The 24,099-nt window shown below is 41.3% G+C and overlaps 1 protein-coding gene across 2 annotated transcripts in view; it reads right to left on the bottom strand.

Annotated features, from left to right (window-relative positions):
• The window catches only part of PDSS2 (decaprenyl diphosphate synthase subunit 2), a 277,971-nt gene that overhangs the window by 77,030 nt on the left and 176,842 nt on the right, over positions 1-24,099 (bottom strand). For both annotated transcript variants that reach the window (XM_039467791.2, XM_074397652.1), the window contains exon 4: positions 19,458-19,532. In XM_039467791.2, coding sequence (XP_039323725.1) covers positions 19,458-19,532 — 75 coding nt within the window. The remainder of the gene's footprint in view (positions 1-19,457; positions 19,533-24,099) is intronic.

Below are 24,099 nucleotides of genomic sequence, written 5' to 3'. Positions count from 1 at the left end.
AGTGGGTGGATCACTTGAGGTCAGTAGTTCAAGATCAACCTGGCCAACGTAGTGAAACCTCATCTCTACTGAAAATAGAAAAATTACACAGGCATGGTAGTGCACGCCTATAATGCCAGGTACTCGGGAGGCTGAGGTACGAGAATTGCTTGAGTCTAGGAGGAGGAGATTGCAGTAAGTGGAGATCGTACCTCTATAGTCCAGCCTGGGTAACAGAGGGAGACTCCATTTCAAAATAAACTACTCTCAATAGTCTTTAAATCTGAATAAACTCAATATTTTTATTTGCAACAAATGATTTATGACTGTGCTTACTTTATAAAAAAGAATGCTAGTAAAATTAAAGGTATTTATTATCATCACCACCAGCATTTTGAAAGTCTTTATTTGTGAGTGAAAGAAGCTTGAACAGATGCCCAGCAAACAATAAAACATGATATGACATGTTTTATTAGCTCGTTAATACATGCCTTGGGTACTATGTGAGGGAAAGGCTATGAGAAAATTGACCAATGAAATACACCTCAGAGTATTTTAATACATTTATACACCACTCATTGTTTTACTTTTAAACCTCTTAGGATATACATGTCTTTTGAAAAACAGCTTTTACATGTATATATACTTGGGATATCTGTAACTGCAACAAAAAAAATATACTTTTCCTATTTCTGAGCTACAAAATAAAACTTTCAATATAAGCCCCTTTCTACTTTGGTAGGGTCTATTAGCTTCTTTGAACTTAAACTCACTGATTCCCTCTTTCTAGTCAATCTCCCCTGCCCACCTTCATCCATTTTTATGGGAACAGCCTCAAAGCCCCTGATCTTCCACCGCTATTATTCTGTGCTTCTGTGTGCATACATGTACAATAATGTTCTAAATATAAACACTGTAGTCCTCTCTGGCTGCTGGAAGATCGATTACCATCAGGAATTATATGGTAACTATGTGGACCAGGAAGTTCATGAACAACTGACCGACTACTTCAGTGGAAATACAACAAATGGTCATTGATGTCCTTTATCCTTGGAGGGCAACAGTACCTAAGGCCGAAATTTGGGGAAAATTCACCAAAATGTACAAAATCTCACTGGATGTTATATTTGTATTTGGATTCAGAACCCTCATTGGTGGTGGCAAGAAAACTGGCTTTGGCATGATTTAAGACTTGCTGGATTATGCAAAGAAATGTGAGGCCAGATAGGGACTTGAAAGATACGGCCTGAGAAGAAAAAGACCACAAGATAAAAAAAAGCTGAGCAAGAACAGAATGATGTCAGTCAGGGAGACTGCAAAGGTCGATGCTGGTTCTGGCAAAAAAGAGTAAAGATTGTGCAGTGACTTCGTGGTGACCCTGCAAATTCAATCACCACAAACTACAAAACAGAAAACAACAACAACAACAACAACAAAAACACTGTAGGTGCTTCATGAACAGCCCTGACATGGCTTTCCTGAAACCCCGAGTGCCAAACCTTTGCCTCTCCAGCCTGGGGAGGATTGACATTCCAGTTACTAAATGATTCCTAGCCCTGGAGGGTAGGTTTAACGTCCTCAGGCTAGAAGCTTCCTTCAGTTAAACTCTTCAAACCAGCTCCCTAATCTCAGGCTTGGCCTCGAGCACCAGTCCCCCACAAATCTCTTAATCCATTTGACTCCAGTTTACTATTGATAAAGGTACCCTCAAACTCAGTGGCTTCAAAACAATCATTTATTATTGCTCATGTGTCTTTAGATCAGCTGGGATTCAGCTAATCTAGACTGGTAGCTCTGCCTCTCACTGCACATCTCTAGGTTGGCTGAAGAGGCTCTGCTCCAAGTGTCTCTCATTCCTCCTGGACCAGTAGACTAGCCAGGGCATGTTTTTCTTTTTTCTTTTCTTTTTTTTTTTTTTGAGGCGGAGTTTCACTCTTGTTACCCAGGCTGGAGTGCAATGGCGTCATCTCGGCTCACCGCAACCTCCGCCTCCTGGGTTCAGGCAATTCTCCTGCCTCAGCCTCCTGAGTAGCTGGGATTACAGGCGCGCGCCACCATGCCCAGCTAATTTTTTGTATTTTTAGTAGAGACGGGGTTTCACCATGTTGACCAGGATGGTCTCGATCTCTTGACCTTGCGATCCACCCAACTCGGCCTCCCAAAGTGCTGGGATTACAGGCTTGAGCCACCGCGCCCGGCCAGGGCATGTTTTTCTCATGGTGATGACACAGGTGCAAGTGAGCCTCTTACTGGTCAAAACAAGTGAGCCCAGAGTTAAAGGACAGGTAAATACCCCTTGCCCATAGTGAGAGGACATTACAGTGACATGGCAAAGGGCATGAATGTGTACATAAGTTATCTACTGATGCGAAACAAATTATCCCCAATTCAGTGGTTTACAGCAACAATAAATATTTATTTTCTCACAGATTCTGTGGGTTAAGAATTCAGGAGGCAGGGCATGGTGGCTCATGCCTATAATCCTAACACTCTGGGAGGCCGAGGCCTGAGGATCCCTTGAACTCAGGAGTTTGAGACCAGTCTGGGCAAGATGGTAAGAGCCCATCTCCATTTAAGTTAAAAAAAAATTTTTTTTTAAAGAATTCAAGAGTGGCTATACTGGGCTATTTTAGCTTGGGGTCTCTCAGGACAGACTAGAAATGCTATATTCTACAGAGACTGAAATGAATCTGTACAAATACCCTATACTCCTAATTGTTGTCAACTACTTTTAAAAACCCTATTTTTGTGCAATGCAGTAAGTTTTATGGGAAAACGCTGTTTTTGAGAGGCTTAGCATCAAAATAAAAGACTGTGATATCCAAAAAACAAGTTAAAAGATGATGGATGTTGACTCAGTTCCACAAAATACACAGTAAGAGAGACATAAAACAGGAGACATAAATGGTAAATCACTTAATAAATGGAAAGATAGAATACCTGCTGAACTCCTGGGCCTTTGCCCTATGCTTATTTCCACTGCCAACAATCTTGTCTGTTGCCTCAAACCTGTTTTTATTTCAACAGTCTTCCAGCTGGTCTCTCTGCTTCTAATTTCTTTGGCTTACAATTTATCCTACTCACAGCTTCTACAACAATCTTTATCAAAGATCTTATTGTGTAAGACCTTATGGTTATTTGCTACTGCATACTATTTTAAATCGAATGAGTAACCCTAGAGTAATAACTAGATAACAACAAAAACAGAGTAATAACCAAAACAGAATGATAGGTTTCTTGCCTTGGTTAAGTTTAGCTGAACCTGTGTCCAAAGCACTTTCAGGTTTATATTACATATATTTTCATAACACCTGTCTGCCCCTCTGAAATTGAACTATTGCAGCCTGGAACTCCTGGCTCAAGTGATTCTCCCACTTCAGCCTCTCCAGAAGCTCTTCTACTCATCCACCATGCTCCACCTGGGTGACCCTTCTTTCTGTTCCTTGGAAAGATTAAGGCAATTCCTCCTTCAGGCCTTTGCCGGAGTTTCTCCCTCTTCCTGGAATGTTTTTTTCCCCCAACATAGTTGGCTGCTTTTTGTCATTCAGGTCTCAACTTAAATATTATTTCCTAAGACAGGCCTTCCATGAACATCCAATCTAAAGTAACTCCTTCAATCCTTCACTATCATTTCTTCCTATTTGGTTCTTTCCTATTTAGTTATTGCTTCCAGTTACTTCTCTTGTTCATCTATTCATGTATGTTCTTATTTATAGTTGGTCTCTTCACTGAGATGTGAGCCCTATGGGGGCAAAGATGTCTTACTCACTAAGCACATGTATCTCCAGTGCCTGCTGCACACCAGATGCTCAAAAGACACATTAAACGAATAAATAAACAAATCTGACTTCCCAGCTCATGCTGGATGACAATTTCCTGATCCCAACAAACTTCAATAGTTTCTTTCTTTTTGAGACAGGGTCTTGCTCTGTTGCCCAGGCTGAAGTGCAGTGGTGTGATCTCTACTCACTGCAGTGTCGACTCCCTGGGTTCAAGTGATCCTTCTTGCCTCAGCCTCCCAAGGAGCCACAGGCATGTACCACCATATCTGGCTAATTTTTATTTATTTTTTGTACAGAGTCTTAACATGTTGCCCAGACTTGTCTCAAACTCCTGGGCTCAAGCAATCTTCCTGTCTTGGCCTCCTGAAGTGCTGGGATTATAAACATGAGCCACTGTGCTTGGCCCAATAGTTTCTACTGATTCATTTCTACTGTATCTTCTAGGACTCAGCTTTAAAATTACATCTTCCAAGAAGCTCCCTCTGAAACATTGTCCATTCCCTTTTTTTTTGAGATGGAGTTTCGCTCTTGTTGCCCAGGCTGGAGTGCAATGGTACAATCTCGGTTCACCACAACCTCCGCTTCCTGGGTTCAAGCAATTCTCCTGCCTCAGCCTTACAAGCAGCTAGGATTACAGGCATGTGCCACTAATTTTGTATTTTTAGTAGAGATGGGGTTTCTCCATGTTGGTCAGCCTGATGTCAAACTCCCGACCTAAGGTGATCCACCCGCCTTGGCCTCCCAAAGTGCTGAGATTACAGGCATGAGCCACTGCACCCGGCCACATTGTGAATTCTTTTTATTTTTTATTTTTTATTTTTTTAAAGATGGGGTTTCACCATGATGGCCTGGCTGGTCTTGAACTCATGACCTCAGGTGATCCACCCACCTTGGCCTCCCAAAGTGCTGAGATTACAGGCATGAGCCACTGCACCTGGCCACATTGTGAATTCTCTTTTTTTTTTTTTTTTAATTATTTTTTTAAAGATGGGGTTTCACCATGATGGTCAGGCTGGTATTGAACTCCTGACCTCAGGTGATCCACCCACCTTGGCCTCCCAAAGTGCTAGGATTACAGACATGAGCCACCGTGCCTGGCCACATTGTGACTTCTTAATGCTGCACTTTCTCCTACATATATCATCTGTTTCATACATTTTTACATGTGGGCTTATGGGAAATTGCTCTCCTGTGGCTTCATATGCATGTACTTCCTCTGACCTGTAAGCATCATCAGATCCTTGAGGGTGGGTCTGTGTTCTTTATTGCTTTGTTTTGAATGTTCCACGAGTACTCAGTATGCTCTCTTCACACAGCAGAAAATCAATACAAGATTACTAATACACACTTCATCAAAACTGCCTAATATAGTTCTATGGATACTACAGGATTCATGATAACAAACAGTGTAACTAGAATCCAGTGAGAGGCCAGGAGTGGTGGCTCATACCTGTAATCTCAGTGCTTTGGGAGGCTGAGGCAGGAGGATCACTTGAGGCCAGGAGTTCCAGACCAGCCTAGGTAACAAAGGGAGACACTGCCTCTACAAAAAATTTTAAAAATTAGTCAGGCAGGGTGGTGCACAACTGTAGTCCTAGCTTTTTTGGGAGACTGAGATGGGAGGATTGCTTAAGCCCCAGGAGTTTGAGGCTGCAGTGGGCTATGATTACATTACTGCACTCTAGCCTGGGTGACAGAGTGAGACCCTGTCTCTAAGTTAATAAACATAAATGTAAAAAAAAAAAAAAAAAAGATTCCAATGAGAAACAATTAATCTAGAATTTCCAGAGCCTAGCATGGTGGCACATGCCTGTAGTCTCAGTTACTTGGGAGGTTGAGGCAAGAGGATTGCTTGAGGCTAGGAGTTCAAGACCAGCCTGGGCAATATAGGGAGACTCTGTCTCTAAAAAACATAAAAATAAAATGAAGTTATCTGTAGCATTAGTAATTAAATAATGAAAAACATTAGTAATTAAATAATGAAGAACATAATATATTTTTTCTTTTGGTGTTAGTTGGGAAGAAATAGTGTCAAAGTGCAATTACAGCAAAGCCTGACAGATAATCACTCCAACTTCCTTTCCATATTCTCCATTTTCCATTTTTATCTTACTAAACAGTTTTTTTTTTTGGTGGGGGGGAAGTCTACCTAAACACTTTTGCCTATCAGTCTACAAAGATGAATTCCCAAATCACCTTTCTGGAGCTCTTTACTCTTTCATCTGTAGAGTTTGCCAGCACCACAACATTAATTTGACCTCAACTAAACTTACCTGCTTTTCTCCAAAACCAATCCTCTTTGGCTGGGAACTATATCATCATGTTTTCTGGTCAACTGGATGAAAAACATGGGTGTCATTTTTGATTTCTTATTACCAATGTACCCAATAGACACACTAAACAAGCACTATGGTACCAGCAATGCAATAGCACCATAAAAGTCATAGGAGGGAAATGTTATATTTGTTATTTTTATAAAAGTCATTATAACATAAAATTTTAAAAGTCCTGAAAATTGGCACTTCCAGTCCAGATGGAGCAAAAGGGATTAGGTTTTCTTTCTTGTTTGAAAGAGCTAAAAACTGAAGAAAATATATGAAACAAAAGTTATAAGCCCTTTGAAATCAGGAAACAAAAGATAGTGACACCCGAGAAATGGGAAATAAATGAGATGAGTTTCATAATTGTTTTGGCTTCTGCCTGGAGAGAATGCCAGGATGCAAAGGAAATTAATAGTACCTTAGAGTTGAGATGTTGAACCTGGGTGTCTAGAGACGCTAAAAGGGTTAGTTAGGGGCTAAGGTCCATAGAGCAGAGTATACAAGAAGAGAGAGCTGCAGAGAGAGCTCTGAAGATATACACAGATCCTCTCTAAAGTCTAGCTGAGCATTACCAGTACATAGGTACAAATAAATTACTAAAGTCCAGGAAAGAATCACCCAGAAAGAACAGCAGAAATAATCCCTAGAGCTCACACAGGGCTGGGAATAATTCCTTTTCCTGTTCCACAAGTCAGAGTGAAAAAATTCAAACTTCACAGGGCATCAGTAAAGTACTCAGAAAGGTCTTGCTTTAATAGTGAAGGAAATTAGCCTTAGACTAAATGTTATTCCAGTCGTGTCTAATAAAACTTAAAAGTAACAAAAGTAACAACTGAAAGAATTAAATTGTTTTCAGTAACTACATTTAAGAAGAAAGCTCAAGAATATTTATAGTGATACAAAACTATCTAGAATCCAACAAAAGAAATTTCACAATGTCTGGCACCCAACCAAAAATAACCAAGTTGCAAAAAAGTAGAGAAATAAAACCCATAATGAGAAAAAAAAAAAAAAATCAGTCAATTGAAACCAACCCAGGAAATCACACAGATGATATAATTAGTAGACAGGGCTATTAAAACAGTTTTTATAACTATATTCCATATGGACAAGGAACTAGAAGAAACATACAGCATATTAAGTAGAAACACAGAACATGTAAACGGATCTGCTTGAATGCACGCCAACTGAAATTATCCAAGATGAATCACAAATATTAAAAAAGAAGAAGAATCAGTGATTCTGGGACAAGCTAAAGCAGCCTATTATGTGATTGGGGCTGCTCTAAAAGAGAAGAAAAGCCAGAAAAAAAAAATTGAAGAAATAACTTTTCCGCCAAGTTTTATGAAAGCAATAAACTCATAGAACCAAGAAGCCCAATGAATCCCAAGCAGAAGAAACATGAAAAAAAGAACATGAAAGCATATGATAATCTATTTATGACTATAGGAACAAAGACAAAGATGGCAGTAGCTTTCCCGTTGAAAATAATGAAAGCAAGAAAACAATGGAGCAACATCTTTAAAAATGCTGAAGGAAAACTAAATTGTCAACCTAGAACTCTATACCAGTGAATATACATTTCTGACACACAAAAGCTAAAAGAGTTCACTACTGGCCGGGCATGGTGGCTAACGCCTGTAATTCCAGCACTTTGGGAGGCTGAGGTGGGCGGATCAGGAGATTGGGAGTTCGAGACCAGCCTGGCTAACATGGTCTCTACTAAAAATACAAAAAGTAGCCAGGTGTGGTGGTGGGTGCCTGTAATCCCAGCTACTCTGGAGGCTGAGGCAGGAAAATTGCTTGAACCTGGGAGGCAGAGGTTGCAGTGAGCCTAGACTACCATTGCATGAGCCTAGACACCATTGAGCCTAGACGCCATTGCACTCCAGCCTGGGTGACAGAGCAAGACTCCTTCTCAAAAAAAAAAAAAAAAAAAAAAAATTTAGGAAAAAGAAACGAATACATTCGGCATTACAGACCTTCTACCATGTGTTATAAACATTGGCTTTTGCAATATTACTTTTCTTTTTTTTTTTTTTTGAGACGCAGTTTCGCTCTTGTTACCCAGGCTGCAGTGCAATGGCGCGATCTTGGCTCACCGCAACCTCCGCCTCCTGGGTTCAGGCAATTCTCCTGCCTCAGCCTCCTGAGTAGCTGGGATTATAGGCACGCGCCACCATGCCCAGCTAATTTTTTGTATTTTTAGTAGAGACGGGGTTTCACCATGTTGACCAGGTTGGTCTCGATCTCTCGACCTTGTGATCCACCCGCCTCGGCCTCCCAAAGTGCTGGGATTACAGGCTTGAGCCACCGCACCCGGCCGCAATATTACTTTTCATTAGTCCTTTACATCCTATGTGAAAGAAGCCTGGATCTCAAATATGCTTTCTTGGCTGGGAGAGGTGGCTCATGTCTGTAATCCCAGCACTTTGGGAGGCTGAGGCAGGCGGATTACCTGAGGATGGGAGTTCAAGACCAGCCTGACCAATATGGAAAAACCCTGTCTCTACTAAAAATACAAAATTAGCCAGGCGTGGTGGTGCATGCCTATAATCCAAGCTACTGGGGAAGCTGAGGCAGGAGAATTGCTTGAACCCAGGAGGCGGAGGCTGTGGTGAGCTGAGATTGTGCCATTGCACTCCAGCCTGGGCGACAAGAGCAAAACTCCATCACAAAAAAAAAAAAAAAAGCTTTCTTTCTTTCCATTCATCATACTATTTCCTCTGCCTGGAATGTCATACATCTCCATCTATAGACATCTTCTCAATCTTTAATGTCTATCTCAAATATAACATTCTTTTTGATGACTTTTCTGATTTCCCCAACTAGATGTGACTTCATTTGGCTCATCTTTTTATTATATTTTATATGGCAGCACAGGGCTTTGTAGGTAGAAGACAATCCTTAACTTTATAGTGGACTAAATTTTTTTTTTTTTTTTTTTTTTTTGAGATAGGGTCTCATTCTGTTACTCAGATTCTTGTTCTGTTACCCAGGCTGGAGTGTAGTGGCACATACATGGCTCACTGCAGCCTCAAGTAATCTTTCTGCCTCAGACGCCCGAGTAGTTGGGACTATCAGCATAGCACTATGTCTGGCTAATGTTTTAATTTTTGTAGAGATGGGTTCTTGCCATGTTGCTCAAGCTGGTCTCAAACTCCTCGGCTCAAATGATTGTCCAACCTTGGCCTCCCAAATTGCTAGGATTACAGACATTGGCCACCACTCCTGGCCTCTTATTTTTATTTATTATTTATTTATTTTTGAGACAGAGTTCCGCTTTTGTTGCCCAGGCCGTAGTGCAATGGCATGATCTTGGGTCACTGTAACCTTTGTCTCCCAAGTAGCTGGGATTACAGGCACCTGCCACCAAGCCCAGATACTTTTGTATTTTTAGTAGAGATGGAGTTTTACCATGTTTGTTGGCCAGGCTGGTTTCAAACTCCTGACCTCGGGTGGGATCCTCTTGCCTCAGCCTCCCAAAGTGGGGATTACAGGCATGAGCCACTGTGCCTGGCCCTGGCCTCTTATTTTTATACTTTACTTGAAAGCTGCCTGAGAGCAAAAGGAATATAAGCATAAAGAAAAATAAACAGGCCAGGCATGGTGGCTTACACCTGTAATCCCAGCACTTTGGGAGGCCGAGGTGGGCAGATCACCTGAGGTCAGGAGTTTGACACCAGCCTGGCCAACATACACTGAAACCTAATCTCTAATAAAAAATACGAAAATTAGCTAGGCATGGTGGCACATGCCTGTAGTCCCAGCTACTTGGGAAGCTGAGGCAGGTGGATCGCTTGAAGCTAGGAGGCAGAGGTTGCAGTGAGCTGAGATCGTGCCACTGCACTCCAGCCTGGGCTACAGAGCAAGACTCCAGCTCTCAAAAAAAAAATAAAGAAAGAAAGAAAGAAAGAAAAGAAAAGAAATGGACAGAAGTTATCTTGCCCGACAAAAACATAATGATATTCATCATTATAATCCACTGACTGATACTGAAAGTATTAATATGATTTGTGATTGAAAAAAATAGTCTGGATCTTTGCAACTTAAGTGACTTGTTAAAATCAGTTATTTCCCAAGAGAACTGGATTCTCTTTTAAAACCCTCTCACTTTCTTGAGACACAGGGCCAAGCCAATAAGAACTGAACCCCGGAGACAGGAAAGAAGTGTCCTGTTCCCCATCTCAACATCAAAATGAGTCAGAGACACTGCCTTTGTAGAGGACTTTGATTAAATTCCTCAGGAAGGATCAGGAGTGGGTGGAATATAAACAATAAACAATCAGAAAAATGAGTGTGTTCGGGGTCCCCAAGACCACTCCCAGGTTTGATGATTTGTTAGGATGACTCATGTTACTCAGCATATAGTCAAATTCACAGTAACAACCCTTTTACAGTGAAAGGATACAAAGCAAAACCACTAAAAAGAAAAAGCCCCAGCTGAGCGAGGTGGCTCACGCCTGTAATCTCAGCACCTTGGAGGCTGAGGCAGGTAAATCACAAGGCTCAGGAGTTCAAGACAAGCCTGGCCAAGATGGTGAAACCCAGTCTCTACTAAAATACAAAAATTAGCTGGGTGTGGTGGCAGACGCCTGTAATCCCAGCTACTTGGGAGGCTGACGCAGAGAGCTTCTTGAACCCGGGAGGCAGAGGTTGCAGTAAGCCAAGATCATGCCACTGCACTACAGCCTGAGTGACAGAGTGAGACTCCATCTCAAAAAGAAAAGAAGAAAGAAAGAAAAAGAAAAAGCCCCATAGGATGATGAAGTCTGGAAGAAACCAGGTATAAACATCCAAGAATCCCTTCTCAGTGGAGTCATGCAAAGTGTGCTTAATTCCTCCAAGAATGAGTTGTGATAACATATATGAAACATTGTCTACCATGGAGATTTATTGGAGACTGACTTAGTGGTCAGGGTTTTTATTGCGGCTGGTCATGTAGGCATTTTCTGCCTAGCATGTAGCAAAATTCCAGACTCCTAGAAGGAAGGTAGGTATTCAGTATAAACCATACTGTTTGTAGAAACAGTTTAGGCACTGTGAGCCATTCTTATCATTTGGAGAATGGTAGGAACACTCCTAAAATCCAGTATCTTTGATGCAAGCCAATGATCAACCTTATAAGCAGGTTTTTCAGTACTCCTTTTCTGCACAGAGATATACTGAAAATATTCTTCCTTCTTGATTCAAAAATCTCACTTTTAGGATTTTTTTGAGATGGAGTCTCACTCTGTTACCCAGGCTGGAGTGCAATGGTGCAATCTCAGCTCACTGCAACCTCTGCCTCCCGGGTTCAAACGATTCTTCTGCCTCAGCCTCTCCAGTAGCTGAGATTACAGGCGCCTGCCACCATGCCCAGCTAATTTTTGTATATTTAGTAAAGATGGGGTTTCAACATGTTGGCCAGTCTGGTATCGAACTCCTGACCTTGTGATCTGCCTGCCTCAGCCTCCCAAAGTGCTGGGATTACAGAGGTGAGCCACCGCACCTGGCCTGCGTGGTTTTGTTTTGTTTGTTTTTTGTTTTTAGCAAATAGTATGAAGTTGAGCAAAGTTATATACATTAAGATGTTAACACAATATTGTTTAATTTAGTAAAGAAAATTGGAACCAGACCGGGCATGGTGGCTCGTGCCTATAATCCCAGCAATTGGGATGTTGAGGTGGGAGGCTCACTTGAGGTTAGGAGTTAGAGTTCGAGACCAGCCTGGCCAACACGGGGAAACCCTGTCTCTACTAAAAATAAAACCATAGCTGGGCATGGTGGTGCACACCTGTAATCCCAGCTACTCATAAGGCTGTGGCAGGAGAATCTCTTGAACCCAGGAGGCAGAGGTTGCAGTGAGCCAAGATTGTGCCACTGCACTCCAGACTGGGTGACAGAGACTCCGTCTCAAAAAAGCAAAAAATTATAGCAAGGAGCTGTTCACTAAAACAAAAAAAAGAAAAAGAAAAAAAAAAATTGGAAACAAAGTAATGCCCCCAAATTGTGAAATGGTTCAGTAAATCACAGTGTAACAATGTGAAGAAATATTAAACAATCAATAAAATTATATATATTTTATATGTATGTTTGTGTATATATATTATACATATATATTTGAGATGGAATCTTGCTTTGTTGCCCAGGTTGGAGTGCAGTGGTGTGATCTGGGCTCACTGCAACCTCTGCCTCCCAGGTACAAATGATTCTCCTGCCTCAGCCTCCTAAGTAGCTGGGACTACAGGTACGTGCTACCTGGGGAATTTTTTTGTAATTTTAGTAGAGACAGGGCTTAACCACCTTACCCAGAATGGGTTTCGATCTCCTGACCTTGTGATCTGCCTGCCTTGGCCTCCCAAAGTGCTGGGATTACAGGCATGAGCCACTGCGCCCGACCTGCTGAAATTATATTTTTTAAGACTTTTGATGACAAAAATAATTTTTTTTTTTTTGAGATGTAGTCTCACTCTGTTGCCACGCTGGAGTGCAGTGGTGCAATGCAACCTCCAACTCCCTGGTTCAAGCGATTCTCCTGCCTTAGCCTCCTGAGTAGCTGGGCTTACAGGCATGTACCACCATGTCCAGCTAATTTCTTTTGGTATTTTTAGTAGAGACAGGGTTTCACCATGTTGGCCAGGATGGTCTTGATCTCCTAATCTCGTGATTTGCCTCCCTCAGCCTCTCAAAGTGTTGGGATTACAGGCGTGAGCCACTGCGCTCAGCCGACAAAGATGATTATACTGGGAAGTAAATCAATATGCAAAGTGTTATATGCAGTAATAACTCAAAATTGGAAGAAATACAGAATAAAATCTAGAACGAAATATATGAAAATATAATCATGATTCATTTCTGCAGGATGGTTTTATAATTTTTATTTTCCTCTTGACCTTTTTTTGTTTTTAATTTTTATTTAATAAACATGTACTTTATCTTTTTTTTTTTTTTTGAGACAGAGTCTTGCTCTGTTGTCCAGGATGGAGTGCAGTGGTACGATATGGCTCATTGCAACCTCTGCCCCCAGGTTCAAGTGATTCTCCTGCCTCAACCTCCCTAGTAGCTAGAATTACAGGTGTGTGCCACCACACCAAGCTAATTTTTCTATTTTTAGTAGAGATGGGGTTTCACCATGTTGGCCAGGCTAGTCTTGAACTCCTGACCTCAAGTGATCTGCCTGCCTTGGCCTCCTAAAGTGCTGAGATTATAGCCATGAGCCTCCATGTCCAGCCTACTTTTCTAATCAGAAAATAAGTTAAAATGGTAAGATAATTAGATTTTAGATCTATAGGTCTATGGATCCAAAGTCAGTTTTGTAAAAATGTAAAATATTAGCCGGGCGCGGTGGCTCAAGCCTGTAATCCCAGCACTTTGGGAGGCTGAGGTGGGTGGATCGCGAGGTCGGGAGATCGAGACCATCCTGGTCAACACGGTGAAACCCCGTCTCTACTAAAAAATACAAAAAATTAGCTGGGCGTGGTGGCGCATGCCTGTAATCCCAGCTACTCAGGAGGCTGAGGCAGGAGAATTGCCTGAACCCAGGAGGCAGAGGTTGCGGTGAGCCGAGATCGCGCCATTGCACTCCAGACTGGGTAGCAAGAGCGAAACTCCGTCTCAAAAAAAAAAAAAAAAAAAAGTAAAATATTTACTGAGTACAGTAAGTAACATGAGTATTTATATATATAAAACAGCTTAACTGGGGAATTGTTGACCATTTAAAACGCTATTTTCCAGCTGAGCATGGTGGCTCACATCTATAATCTCAGCACTCCAGGAGGCTGAGGAGGGAGGGTAGGTTGAGGCCAAGAGTTCAAGATGAGCTTGGGCAGTATGGCAAGAACATGTCTCTACAAAAGTCTTGAAAAATTAGCCAGGTGTTGTGGTAGGTTCCTGTAGTCCCAGCAACTTGGAAGGCAAGAATTGCCTGAGCACAGGAGTTCAAGGTTTCAGTAAGCTAGGATCACACCACTGCCCTCCAGTCTGGGTGACAGAATAAGACTCTCTCTTAAAAAAAAAAGGAAAAGAAAAAGACAAAAGCAATTTTTCTATTTCAAATGCTTCTTTAAATATCTAACATTTAAAAGGCAGAGAGGGGAGATATTTTCTTATAAACACTAAAGAAAGCAGAATGGCTAATTTTTATAATAATGAAGAAATGGTTCACAAACTAACCAATACAGAAATGAAATTTCAATGGATAGAACAAAAAATGAATTTCCTAACGTATTTTGTGGTTTATATAACTGTAATTCAACTTACTTACAGTACATTAAATATTAGTAAGTAATAGCACTTTGGAAGGCTGAGGAGGATGGATCGCTTCAAGACCAGCCTGGCCAACATGGCAAAACCTCATCTCTACTGAAAATATAAACATTAGTGAGGTGTGGTGGTGTTTGCCTGTAGTCCCAACTACTTGGGAGGCTAAGGCAATGGAATCATTTGAACTGGGAGGCAGGGGTTACAGTAAACTGAGATGGCACCACTGCACTCCAGCCTGGGTGACAAAGTGAGACTCTGTCAAAAAACAAACAAAAGTAATAGTAATATAAATCATGGAAGTTTCTACAGCTTTAAGGAGAATTAGGTAATCGCTCTACAAACTCCTTTTGGAGAAGGTGACTTCTAATGTATCCAGTCCCAATTTCCCTCCATTTGTTGTCATGCATCTATCTTGGTCACATATATGCTATTTAACAAAAAGCTATTTTCCTGCTATCCAGGATCTCCACCACTGCATTAAACTGCCATACAGAAAACAGACTGCTATTGTATCATCTTATCCCTAGAGAGATGAAATAGTTTGCAGCTTCTTTGAAATCACAAAGCAATTCTTTTGTGTACTAAATTGGCCCAAGGCTACGGAGGTTGTGCAACAGAAATCTGCAGAGGCAGCCTCTCTTCCCACATGACCTCCACTCACGGCTGCTTCCCAGCCCTGCCAGAACATGAAAACCCTGAAAGCACTCCATGTGGGGGCAGTGCTCTCTCTTGCATCTGAGGTACTTCTTGGGCTGCTGTGGTTAACCTAAATTCGACCTGAGGGACAAATGGAGGCGTCAAGAAGCACTCCTATTACTGCAGTTCAACTATGCATTTTTGTTACCATTCTTTTTAAAAAAATTATTATTTTTTAAGAGACAGGGTCTTGCTCTGTCACCCAGGCTGGAGAAGAGTGGTGCTACTACAGTTTACAGCAATCTCAAACTCCTGGGTTCCAGTGATCCTCCTGCCTCACCTCAGCATCCTGAGCAAGCAGGGGCCACCACACCCAGCTAATTGTTTTATTTTTTGTAAAGATGGGGTCTTCCTATGTTGCCCAGGCTAGTCTTGAACTCCTGGCCCCAAGGGATCCTCCTACCTCAGACTCCCAAAGTGCTGGGATTATAGGCTTGAGCCACGATGCCATCCTGTTGCCATTATTTAAAAAGAATTACTCTTTAAATGGTTTGGCTATTTTCAGAAATTTAACTGCTTAATTAATTAATTAATTATTTTGTTTTTCGAGACAGGGTTTCACTATGTTGGTCAGGCTGGTCTTGAACTCCTGACCTCAAGTGATCCACCCGCCTCGGCCTCCCAAAGTGCTGGGATTACAGGCATGAGCCACCGCGCTCGGCCAATTAATTAATTTTTGAGATGGAGTCTCGCTCTGTTGCCCAGGCTGGAGTGCAGTGGCATGATCTCTGCTCACTGCAACCTCTGCCTCCCGGGTTGAAGCAATTCTCCTACCTCAGCCTCCTGAGTAACTGGGATTACAGGTGCGCACCACCACACCCCAGCTAATTTTTGTATTTTTAGTAGAGACAGAGTTTCACCATTTTGGTCAGGCGGGTCACAACTCCTGACCTCATGATCCTCCTGCCTTGGCCTCCCAAAGTGCTGAGATTATAGGTGTGAGCCACCGCACCGGCCTTAACTGCTTAAAAAAGGGCTTTGAGGAAGTGGCAGGGAAAGAGGACAGATGAATGAAGCATTGCTATGGAGTGTCTTTAGATAAACTGTAGCTAATGAAGGTCAGCATTCCTCTGAATCACTATATTTAAATAAATAAAGTCAGCAATTGGTAATTGCTAAGCGGCGGTTCAAGTACAATCAACAGCCCTTCAAAGACTTTGTTGCTTCTTCTTTTTTCTTTTTCAGGAAGAAACACATTGAAAATATTAGAAAAAGGATGAGACTTAGAATCAAGAACAACCTGGGTTCACGGCTGGGCATGGTAGCTCATACCTGTAATCCCAGCTCTTTGGGAGGCCAAGGCGAGCGGATCACCTGAGGTCAGGAGTTGGAGACCAGCCTGGCCAACATGGAGAAACACCATCTCAAAAAAAAAAGACAAACAAACAAACAAAACCTGGGTTCATTATGAGCTGTGAAACATATTAACAGACAATTTTCAGACACTATGCTTTCCTGCCATTTGTTATGTTTGAATTTCAAGCTTTTCCTCTATAAATGGGAATACCAACAAATGTCACCCTTGCCATAGGTGACTGTGTACAAAGAAAGTATAAGCAAACTGTAAAGGGCTATCTAATCGTTAATTGTTGTTGCTGTTAGGTCTGCCTGACATAAAACTACTTAATACATGGTCACAAAATTATTAATGAACTGAGCTAATTATAGTGGACAAATGGTAAAAGTAGATCAATTAAGAACCTTAAAACCAACAATAACACTTTCATGTAAAAATTAACATATTTAATTGCAAAACATAAATATCTCATATGGAACTCAGTTGAACACTGGGGTAATATCCCAAGGGAAAACAATGTCTTAACAGCCAGAACTAGTCACGATAATTATCACATAGTGAGATCTCAGGTATGGCAGGCAGATGCTATCAAATCATGTTTCAAAAAGTACAGATGATATGGGAGGGGGGATGGGGAAGCGCTGGGTAGAGAAAGGCGGGTCCCTGGCTAGGGGTCCATTCCCACACACCTAGGGGAGGACAGGTGCTCCCGCTTTTATGCCCAAATGTTACATTTTCCAAGACCACTCTGGCCTGCCACGCCCCCATCCTGGGCTTATAAAAACCCTAGCCCCTAGTGGACAGACACACAAGCGGCTGAATGTGGAGAGGAGAGGATTTGTGAATGAAGACAGAAGCTGCTGGACGGCGCGAGGAACACATTGGCGGATGAAGACAAGTGGCTGGACGTGAGAGGACATGGAGTGGAACACGCTGGCCCAAGAGTGTGCGTGAGGTCGGCAGGACGGCAGGCCATCCACCGGCAGAACGATGCGGAGTTCTGGCTGGGGCAGTAGGAGAGCCCAGGCTGCTGAGTGGCCCGACTCCAGGGGAAAACCGTCTCCCTTCTGGCTCCCCCAACTGCTGAGAGCTACTTCTACGCAATAAAACCTTGCACTCATTCTCCAAGCCCACATGTGATCTAATTCTTTCTTTTTTTTTTTTTTTTTTGGAGAGTCAGTTTCACTCTTGTTGCCCAGGCTGAAGTGCGGTGGCACTATCCCAGCTCACTGCAATCTCCACCTCCTGGGTTCAAGCGATTCTCCTGCCTCAGCCTCCCGAGTAGTTGGGAGTACAGGCATGCACAACCACGACTGGCTAATTTTTGTATTTTTCGTAGAGACTGGGTTTTACTAAGTTGGTCAGAGTGGTCTCAAACTCCTGACCACGTGAGCTGTCGCCTTGGCCTCCCAAAGTGCTGGGATTACAGGTGTGTGCCACAGTGCCTGGCCATGTGATCCAATTCTTCTGGTACACCAAGGGAACCCCCAGGATACAGGAATCTCTCTGTCCTTGTGATAAGGAAGGGTTATAGACTAACACAAGCCGCCTATCACATGGCTAAATTAAAAGGGCACCCTGTAACATATACCCACTGGGGTTTCAGGAGCTGTAAACATTCACCCCTAGACACTGCCATGGAGTCGCAGCCCCACAACCTGCCTATCCATATGTTCCCCTAGAGGTTTGAGCAGCGGGGCACTGAAGAAGTGAGCCACGTGCCCTGCGACAGGGACAGAGGAACTTTTCCAGTTTCACAGAGACGGTAGAGTAAGAGGTTCAGAGTCTGGGCTCTTGAGTTCAAATCTGGTAAGTTGTATGACACTGGGAAAATTATTTAACCTTTTCTCAACCTCAGTGTTGATATCTGTAAAATTGGGTTAGCAGTACTATGTATCTCTCAGGATTTCTGTGACGATTAAATGAAGAAACACAGGCAAATCACTACAGGGTTATTTGCTTAGCTCTTGTCATCTTCATCATACTATCTATACAAGGTGACTTTCTACAAGTGTAACTAGACAGTAGTCATCTATTTTACAATCAGATATTAACCTTCATTCATAGTAGTGAACCTGCATGTCTTTGAAATGTCCACTGTGGTTATCCATCCTGTGAGGTCTCTGCATATCAATATGCTGTTTGCGTGAGGTTAGATGTGCCTACTAGGAACTGTGGATACTTGAACCAAATGTTAGCAGCTGTCCAAAGTACAGTTCTTCATATACTATAACCAGTCTCTGAACCACCCAGAGTCCCTGGGTTATACTTTTAAATTTCAAATTTCTTATCCAAGTTGCTCATGCCCTATGTTTCACTTCTAGTAAAATTTATCTTTTTTCAAATGAAAATGTCAAAAAGCTAAAGATGTGCATATGTGCATACCTTTTCTAATTTGCAGTGAGTGAAATTTTGCTAATGCAGAAGCTAAAGAAGTTAGAATAATGAAACGCTAAGATAGGAGCTTATAATAGTATCCACCATGTTAAATGACAGTAGTGGTCAATGAAGCAATTACTTCACATCTAATATCCTACCGAAATGAAATAACTGCATTTTAAGGAAATAAAACCTAACCTTTCTTAAGATGTCCTGCTAAATGAGTCAAAAAAAATCCTAATTCTAGACCTATAAAATTAATCAAAATAATCCAACTGTGCAATCATCCCACTTCTTATCATAAAGAATCTAATAATGCAGTAAATTATGGATCTTATATATAAAAGATACCCCCACCCCACCTCCCCAACAGACATCTTCTTGAGATCAAGGTCCACTCCTCTGTGACATGGAAGGACCCTCTGGGGGAAGGCTGGGCCCATCCACTTCAGCACAAGCTGCTCCTCCAGCCTGCCTGCCTGTGTCACTGCTACCTGTCAGCCAGAAGCATCCCAGTGTCTACTGGGCTGCTGCAGATTGAACAGACTGTGAATGCAGCCAGAGGATAAGAGGTTGTTTTAATTGGCTAAATCTGCTAGGTACTAAGCGTGTGGCCATGAATTTGTAGCCAAAACACTAATCTAAAAAAAAAAAAAAAAGCCACATACAATTTAAACACAAAACAAGAATGACATTTTTGTTATTCTAGTTTTACCACGAGGGTTTATAACATAACATTTTATGACTGAAATCCGGTACCTTTGCTGAAGTAGAATTTTCGCGATATACTCCTTGTACCAAGTCCATAAGAGCACTTGCTAAAAGTTCCACAACCTAAAAAGTGAGAAGAAAAAAAAATTTTTTTTTAAATATATCTCCACTGTTACCTCAGAATGCTTCAGAAGGCTCAGTGGCAAGGCAGAATCTGTGCTTGACAGAAAAAAATGAGGCTATGCGTAAAGATCTCAGCAAACGGCATTGCCCACCTGGATATTAAAGCTGTGATCCACATTTTTTCAGTCATAATTCAAGCCAAAAAAAATCTGATAAGCATAGCATTTAACTAATATACATGAAAATCAAGTAATAGCCATTTTGAACATAAGCTTACATTTCAGATAACTAATGAAATCTTAACTCAATTTATTTTCTGCATGTTTATTTCTGTCAGGTGGATACTTTTTCAGTACTCCCATTCTGGGAGCAATTACAATGCTAATTTTCATACTTACTACAGAAAAAAAAGCAAAAGCAAAAGAATAGCTAACCTTTTAAATATGTTCATTCTGTTGCACTTAAAATGCACTGTGAATATATTTACTGTGGGGCCACTAGGTCAAATGTACCATAAACACTGAACATTTTTACAGAACTGCAATACTGAAATCATATTCATCAAACCTGTATTATTTTTCAAGGCTCAGGCTTTGTTTTTTTTTTTTTTTAAATCAAGTGAAATCAAAAGCTTTGAACTTGTTCCAGGATGTTAAACAAGCAAAAAACAGTAAATGGTCTCTTTGGAACTACTATACAATTTAGAGTAGTTTGCATAAAGCATCTTAATTTGAGAGGATAAAATAGTGGTATTTATGATAATGTTCAATGCAGCCATTTCAAGTAAGAATTCCTCAAGGCAATCCCATCCGCTTCTTACAAGTCTTAATATCTTGTATATTTAACTTCCTATATTATGCAGTCCTGTATCAGATTTCCACTCTTTGCTTCCGAAAATTCAGCTCCGTTCTGATTGAATTAAAGGATTTTGTTTCAGCTTTTATCATTCTTGTAATTGAAGACATTATTAAGCCAAAGAATACAGACCCAAACAACAAGATATTTCAATCTCAGGTACCCTGGGTTTAATAAACATTTTCTTAGAGGCAAATTAAATTAATTTGTAGAAAGACTTGCTTTAACATTTTAACACGAGCATTTATCTCCAAATTTATATTTACACTCATACTACATAACATACACAGAACTGCTGATATGAAATTTTTGTGGATTAAAGGCATTTTTTTCCTAGCTCTTGGCAGATGGGTTAATTTGTAAGACCTATACAAAGTCTGTTTTTTTGTTTTTTGGTTTTTTTTTTTAATCACATTGTCCTTTAGGTAACCGAATACTTAAGAAATATTGTAGCAATATGAGCTACAGAGGAACTGGAAGGACAATGATCCTACAGTGTTACCGCATAAGTTGAGTTATTTAAGTGGAGAAGAGAGAAAAATGAATGGATTTTTTTTTCCCCTGAAGGTATCAGATAAGCCCTATTCCCAAATCCAGGAGGACTGAGTATCGCCAATAGGTCTATGAAAGACTGTAACTAAACGCACAGCATCAGATTGGATTACAGTTTACACAAGCAACATCCCAAGATCCCCCTGATGGCTGGACACATAATACAGATCAATCACTCACTAAGAAATGTTATGGTTCTGAAACAGTTTGAGCTCTGAGACCAGCACTGGTAATGTGAAGAGGGATTTACAAAGAGAAAGTCTAACACTAAATGTCAAAATGATGGCATGAACTTTTAACAGTGGATCTGGCTCTGGATAACCAGAGTGTTCCTTTACTTCCCTGAAATTCCAGAACAGGCAGAAGTAACAAGAACATTTTGTTCTCTCTTTTTCTCATTGAGCAAACCTGTGCTTTTAAGTTCATAATTCATAAAGGCCTGTACTTACAAATGGTTATACTTACTTGAACTGAACACAGCTTCATAGCCAATGATAACCATTAAGGAAAAAGCTTTAGACTTCTTTGAGTTAAAAAGTCGAGGAAGGGAGGCCGGGCGCGGTGGCTCAAGCCTGTAATCCCAGCACTTTGGGAGGCCGAGGAGGGTGGATCACAAGGTCAAGAGATTGAGACCATCCCGGTCAACATGATGAAACCCCGTCTCTACTAAAAATACAAAAAATTGGCTGGGTATGGTGGCACGTGCCTGTAGTCCCAGCTACTCAGGAGGCTGAGGCAGGAGAATTGCTTGAACCCAGGAGACGGAGGTTGTGGTGAGCCGAGATCGCGCCATTGCACTCCAGCCTGGGTAACAAGAGCGAAACTCTGTCTCAAAAAAAAAAAAAAAAAAAAAAAAAAAAGTCGAGGAAGGGAAGAGACTATAAAAAGCAAGAAAAGGCTGGGCGCGGTGGCTCAAGCCTGTAATCCCAGCACTTTGGGAGGCTGAGGCGGGTGGATCACGAGGTCAGGAGATCGAGACCATCCTGGTCAACATGGTGAAACCCCGTCTCTACTAAAAATACAAAAAATTAGCTGGGCATGGTGGCACGTGCCTGTAATCCCAGCTACTCAGGAGGCTGAGGCAGGAGAATTGCCTGAACCCAGGAGGCGGAGGTTGCGGTGAGCTGAGATGGCGCCATTGCACTCCAGCCTGGGTAACAACAGTGAAACTCCATCTCAAAAAAAAAAAAAAAAAAGCAAGAAAAGCCTAGGGAAGAAGAAATGTTCCAGATACGGGTGACTTACCCAGTGAACGTATCAATCTCTTTTCATTGCCTGAAATGTTTATTTTTAAATTATACCAAAGAAAGATGTGTTTAAGTATCACCCTTCTTTAAAATGGCAAATATTTCTAGAAAGAACACAAGGCTACCAGCCACTCACAATTTAGTAAGCTCATTTAATAATCTGACCTTTTTTTTGGTTACTACCCCAGATATTCACCTGTTTAGATACTGCTATACTTGCATTTAGAAAACACTTGGTTAGGCCGGGCACTGTGGCTCATGCCTGTAATCCCAGCACTTTGGGAGGCCAAGGCAGGTGGATCACCAGAGGTTGGGAGTTCAAGACCAGCCTGACCAACATGGAGAAATTCCATCTCTACTAAAAATACAAAATTAGCCAGGTGTGGTGGTACATGCCTGTAATCCCAGCTGCTTGGGAGACAGGAGAATCACTTGAGCCCAGGAGGTGGAAGTTGCAGTGAGCCAAGATTGTGCCATTAAATTCCAGCCTGGGCAACAAGAGTAAAACTGCATCCCCCACCACCACTCCCTACCCCCCCAAAAAAAAGAAAAAGAAAAAAGAAAAGAAAAGAAAACACTTGGTTAATAACATTTTCCCACCACAGATTCTTAAGGAATGCATGTTCAGGCAACTCAAAGTGCTGGCAGAGATAATGGCAGCCAAAGGAGAATCCAGAGGCCTGGTGCTCTAGATAAGTGCATTCTTGATAAAGATTCCAGGACTTTTGTTCCTTAGGCCCATGGGGCAAGCAAACACTTTCTGTTGGGGGGTGGGGAGTTAAAAGAGCCTCCATGTGAGCTACCCTTGGAAGCCCAACAGATTAGAGAACTATAAAAAACAAAACAAAACATAGCAGAATACTAGCAGCCAGAGAATCTAGATTCTATTCCAAGGTCTACTAATAATTTGATTGTGAGATTTGGGTAAATCAATTTTTCTGAGCTTTGATTTTCTTCAACTCAATGCAATGAATTGCAATAAAGGGAGTTGGAAAAGATGATTCCTTAAGGTCTCCTCCAGCCCCACAATTCTAAGCTTTTAGAAATGCAAGGCTTAGTATTATAATTAGGCATGTAAACTTGAAAAGTGCTTTCTGTAAATTTTGATGGAACATTTTTGCTCATCTATTCATTTTTGTCTGTTGTCTTCACATGAACTTTCCCTCTAACTGAATTTTACTGGCTAATTTCTTTGTGAAACTTTTTGTACCAAATTCCCCTTGGTTTCAATACCTAGAATTATAGTACAATTCCCACTTTTCACAACCATTATGACTGTTAGACCACTTCATCAGCTGACAAAGAAGTCCTACTTCAGTCAATTAAGGCAACACTGCTGAGCTCTGATTCTTGAAGGGCTCTAATGCTTGGAAAAGATTTACACATACCGGATTCTGAATGATATCAGGCTTAACTGCCAAGTTGCATCAAAAAAATAATGGTACTAAGTTGGCCATACTGTGAGTATCTCTAAAGTGTAAATACATAGAGCATTTAGAAGAGAATCTGGAACATAAGTTTCAGTAAGTGTTAACTTATTCTTCTTTTATACTGCCGTATTATGCTATATTCAGTACAAGTCTTGGGTAGGGTGAAAGGCATAGTATGGACATCAAGATTACAGTGTCTTTAAAATTGTGTGCCTAAATATTTTGGAAGAAAGTGGGCTTTAGTTCAACAACAAAACCCAACCCAGAGCACATGCAAAGACCTTTTTAACCCAAATCACAGACCTCTGAAACACTGACTTGCTGCATCCTGAAATATTGTGTTAGATTATGCAACAGTCAGCATCAACGTTAAATAATGTACTTTAGCCATCTAGAGAGCAATTAAACAGGAGATAATTTTCTGCATTGCTGGTGACTGCAAGAATAGCAGCATTGCTTACCTACATATGCAAATAAAAAAAA

Source organism: Saimiri boliviensis, chromosome 4 (genome assembly GCF_048565385.1).
Source record: "Saimiri boliviensis isolate mSaiBol1 chromosome 4, mSaiBol1.pri, whole genome shotgun sequence".
Taxonomy (NCBI): Eukaryota; Metazoa; Chordata; class Mammalia; order Primates; family Cebidae; genus Saimiri; species Saimiri boliviensis.
This window is presented reverse-complemented; position numbering and strand designations above follow the sequence as displayed.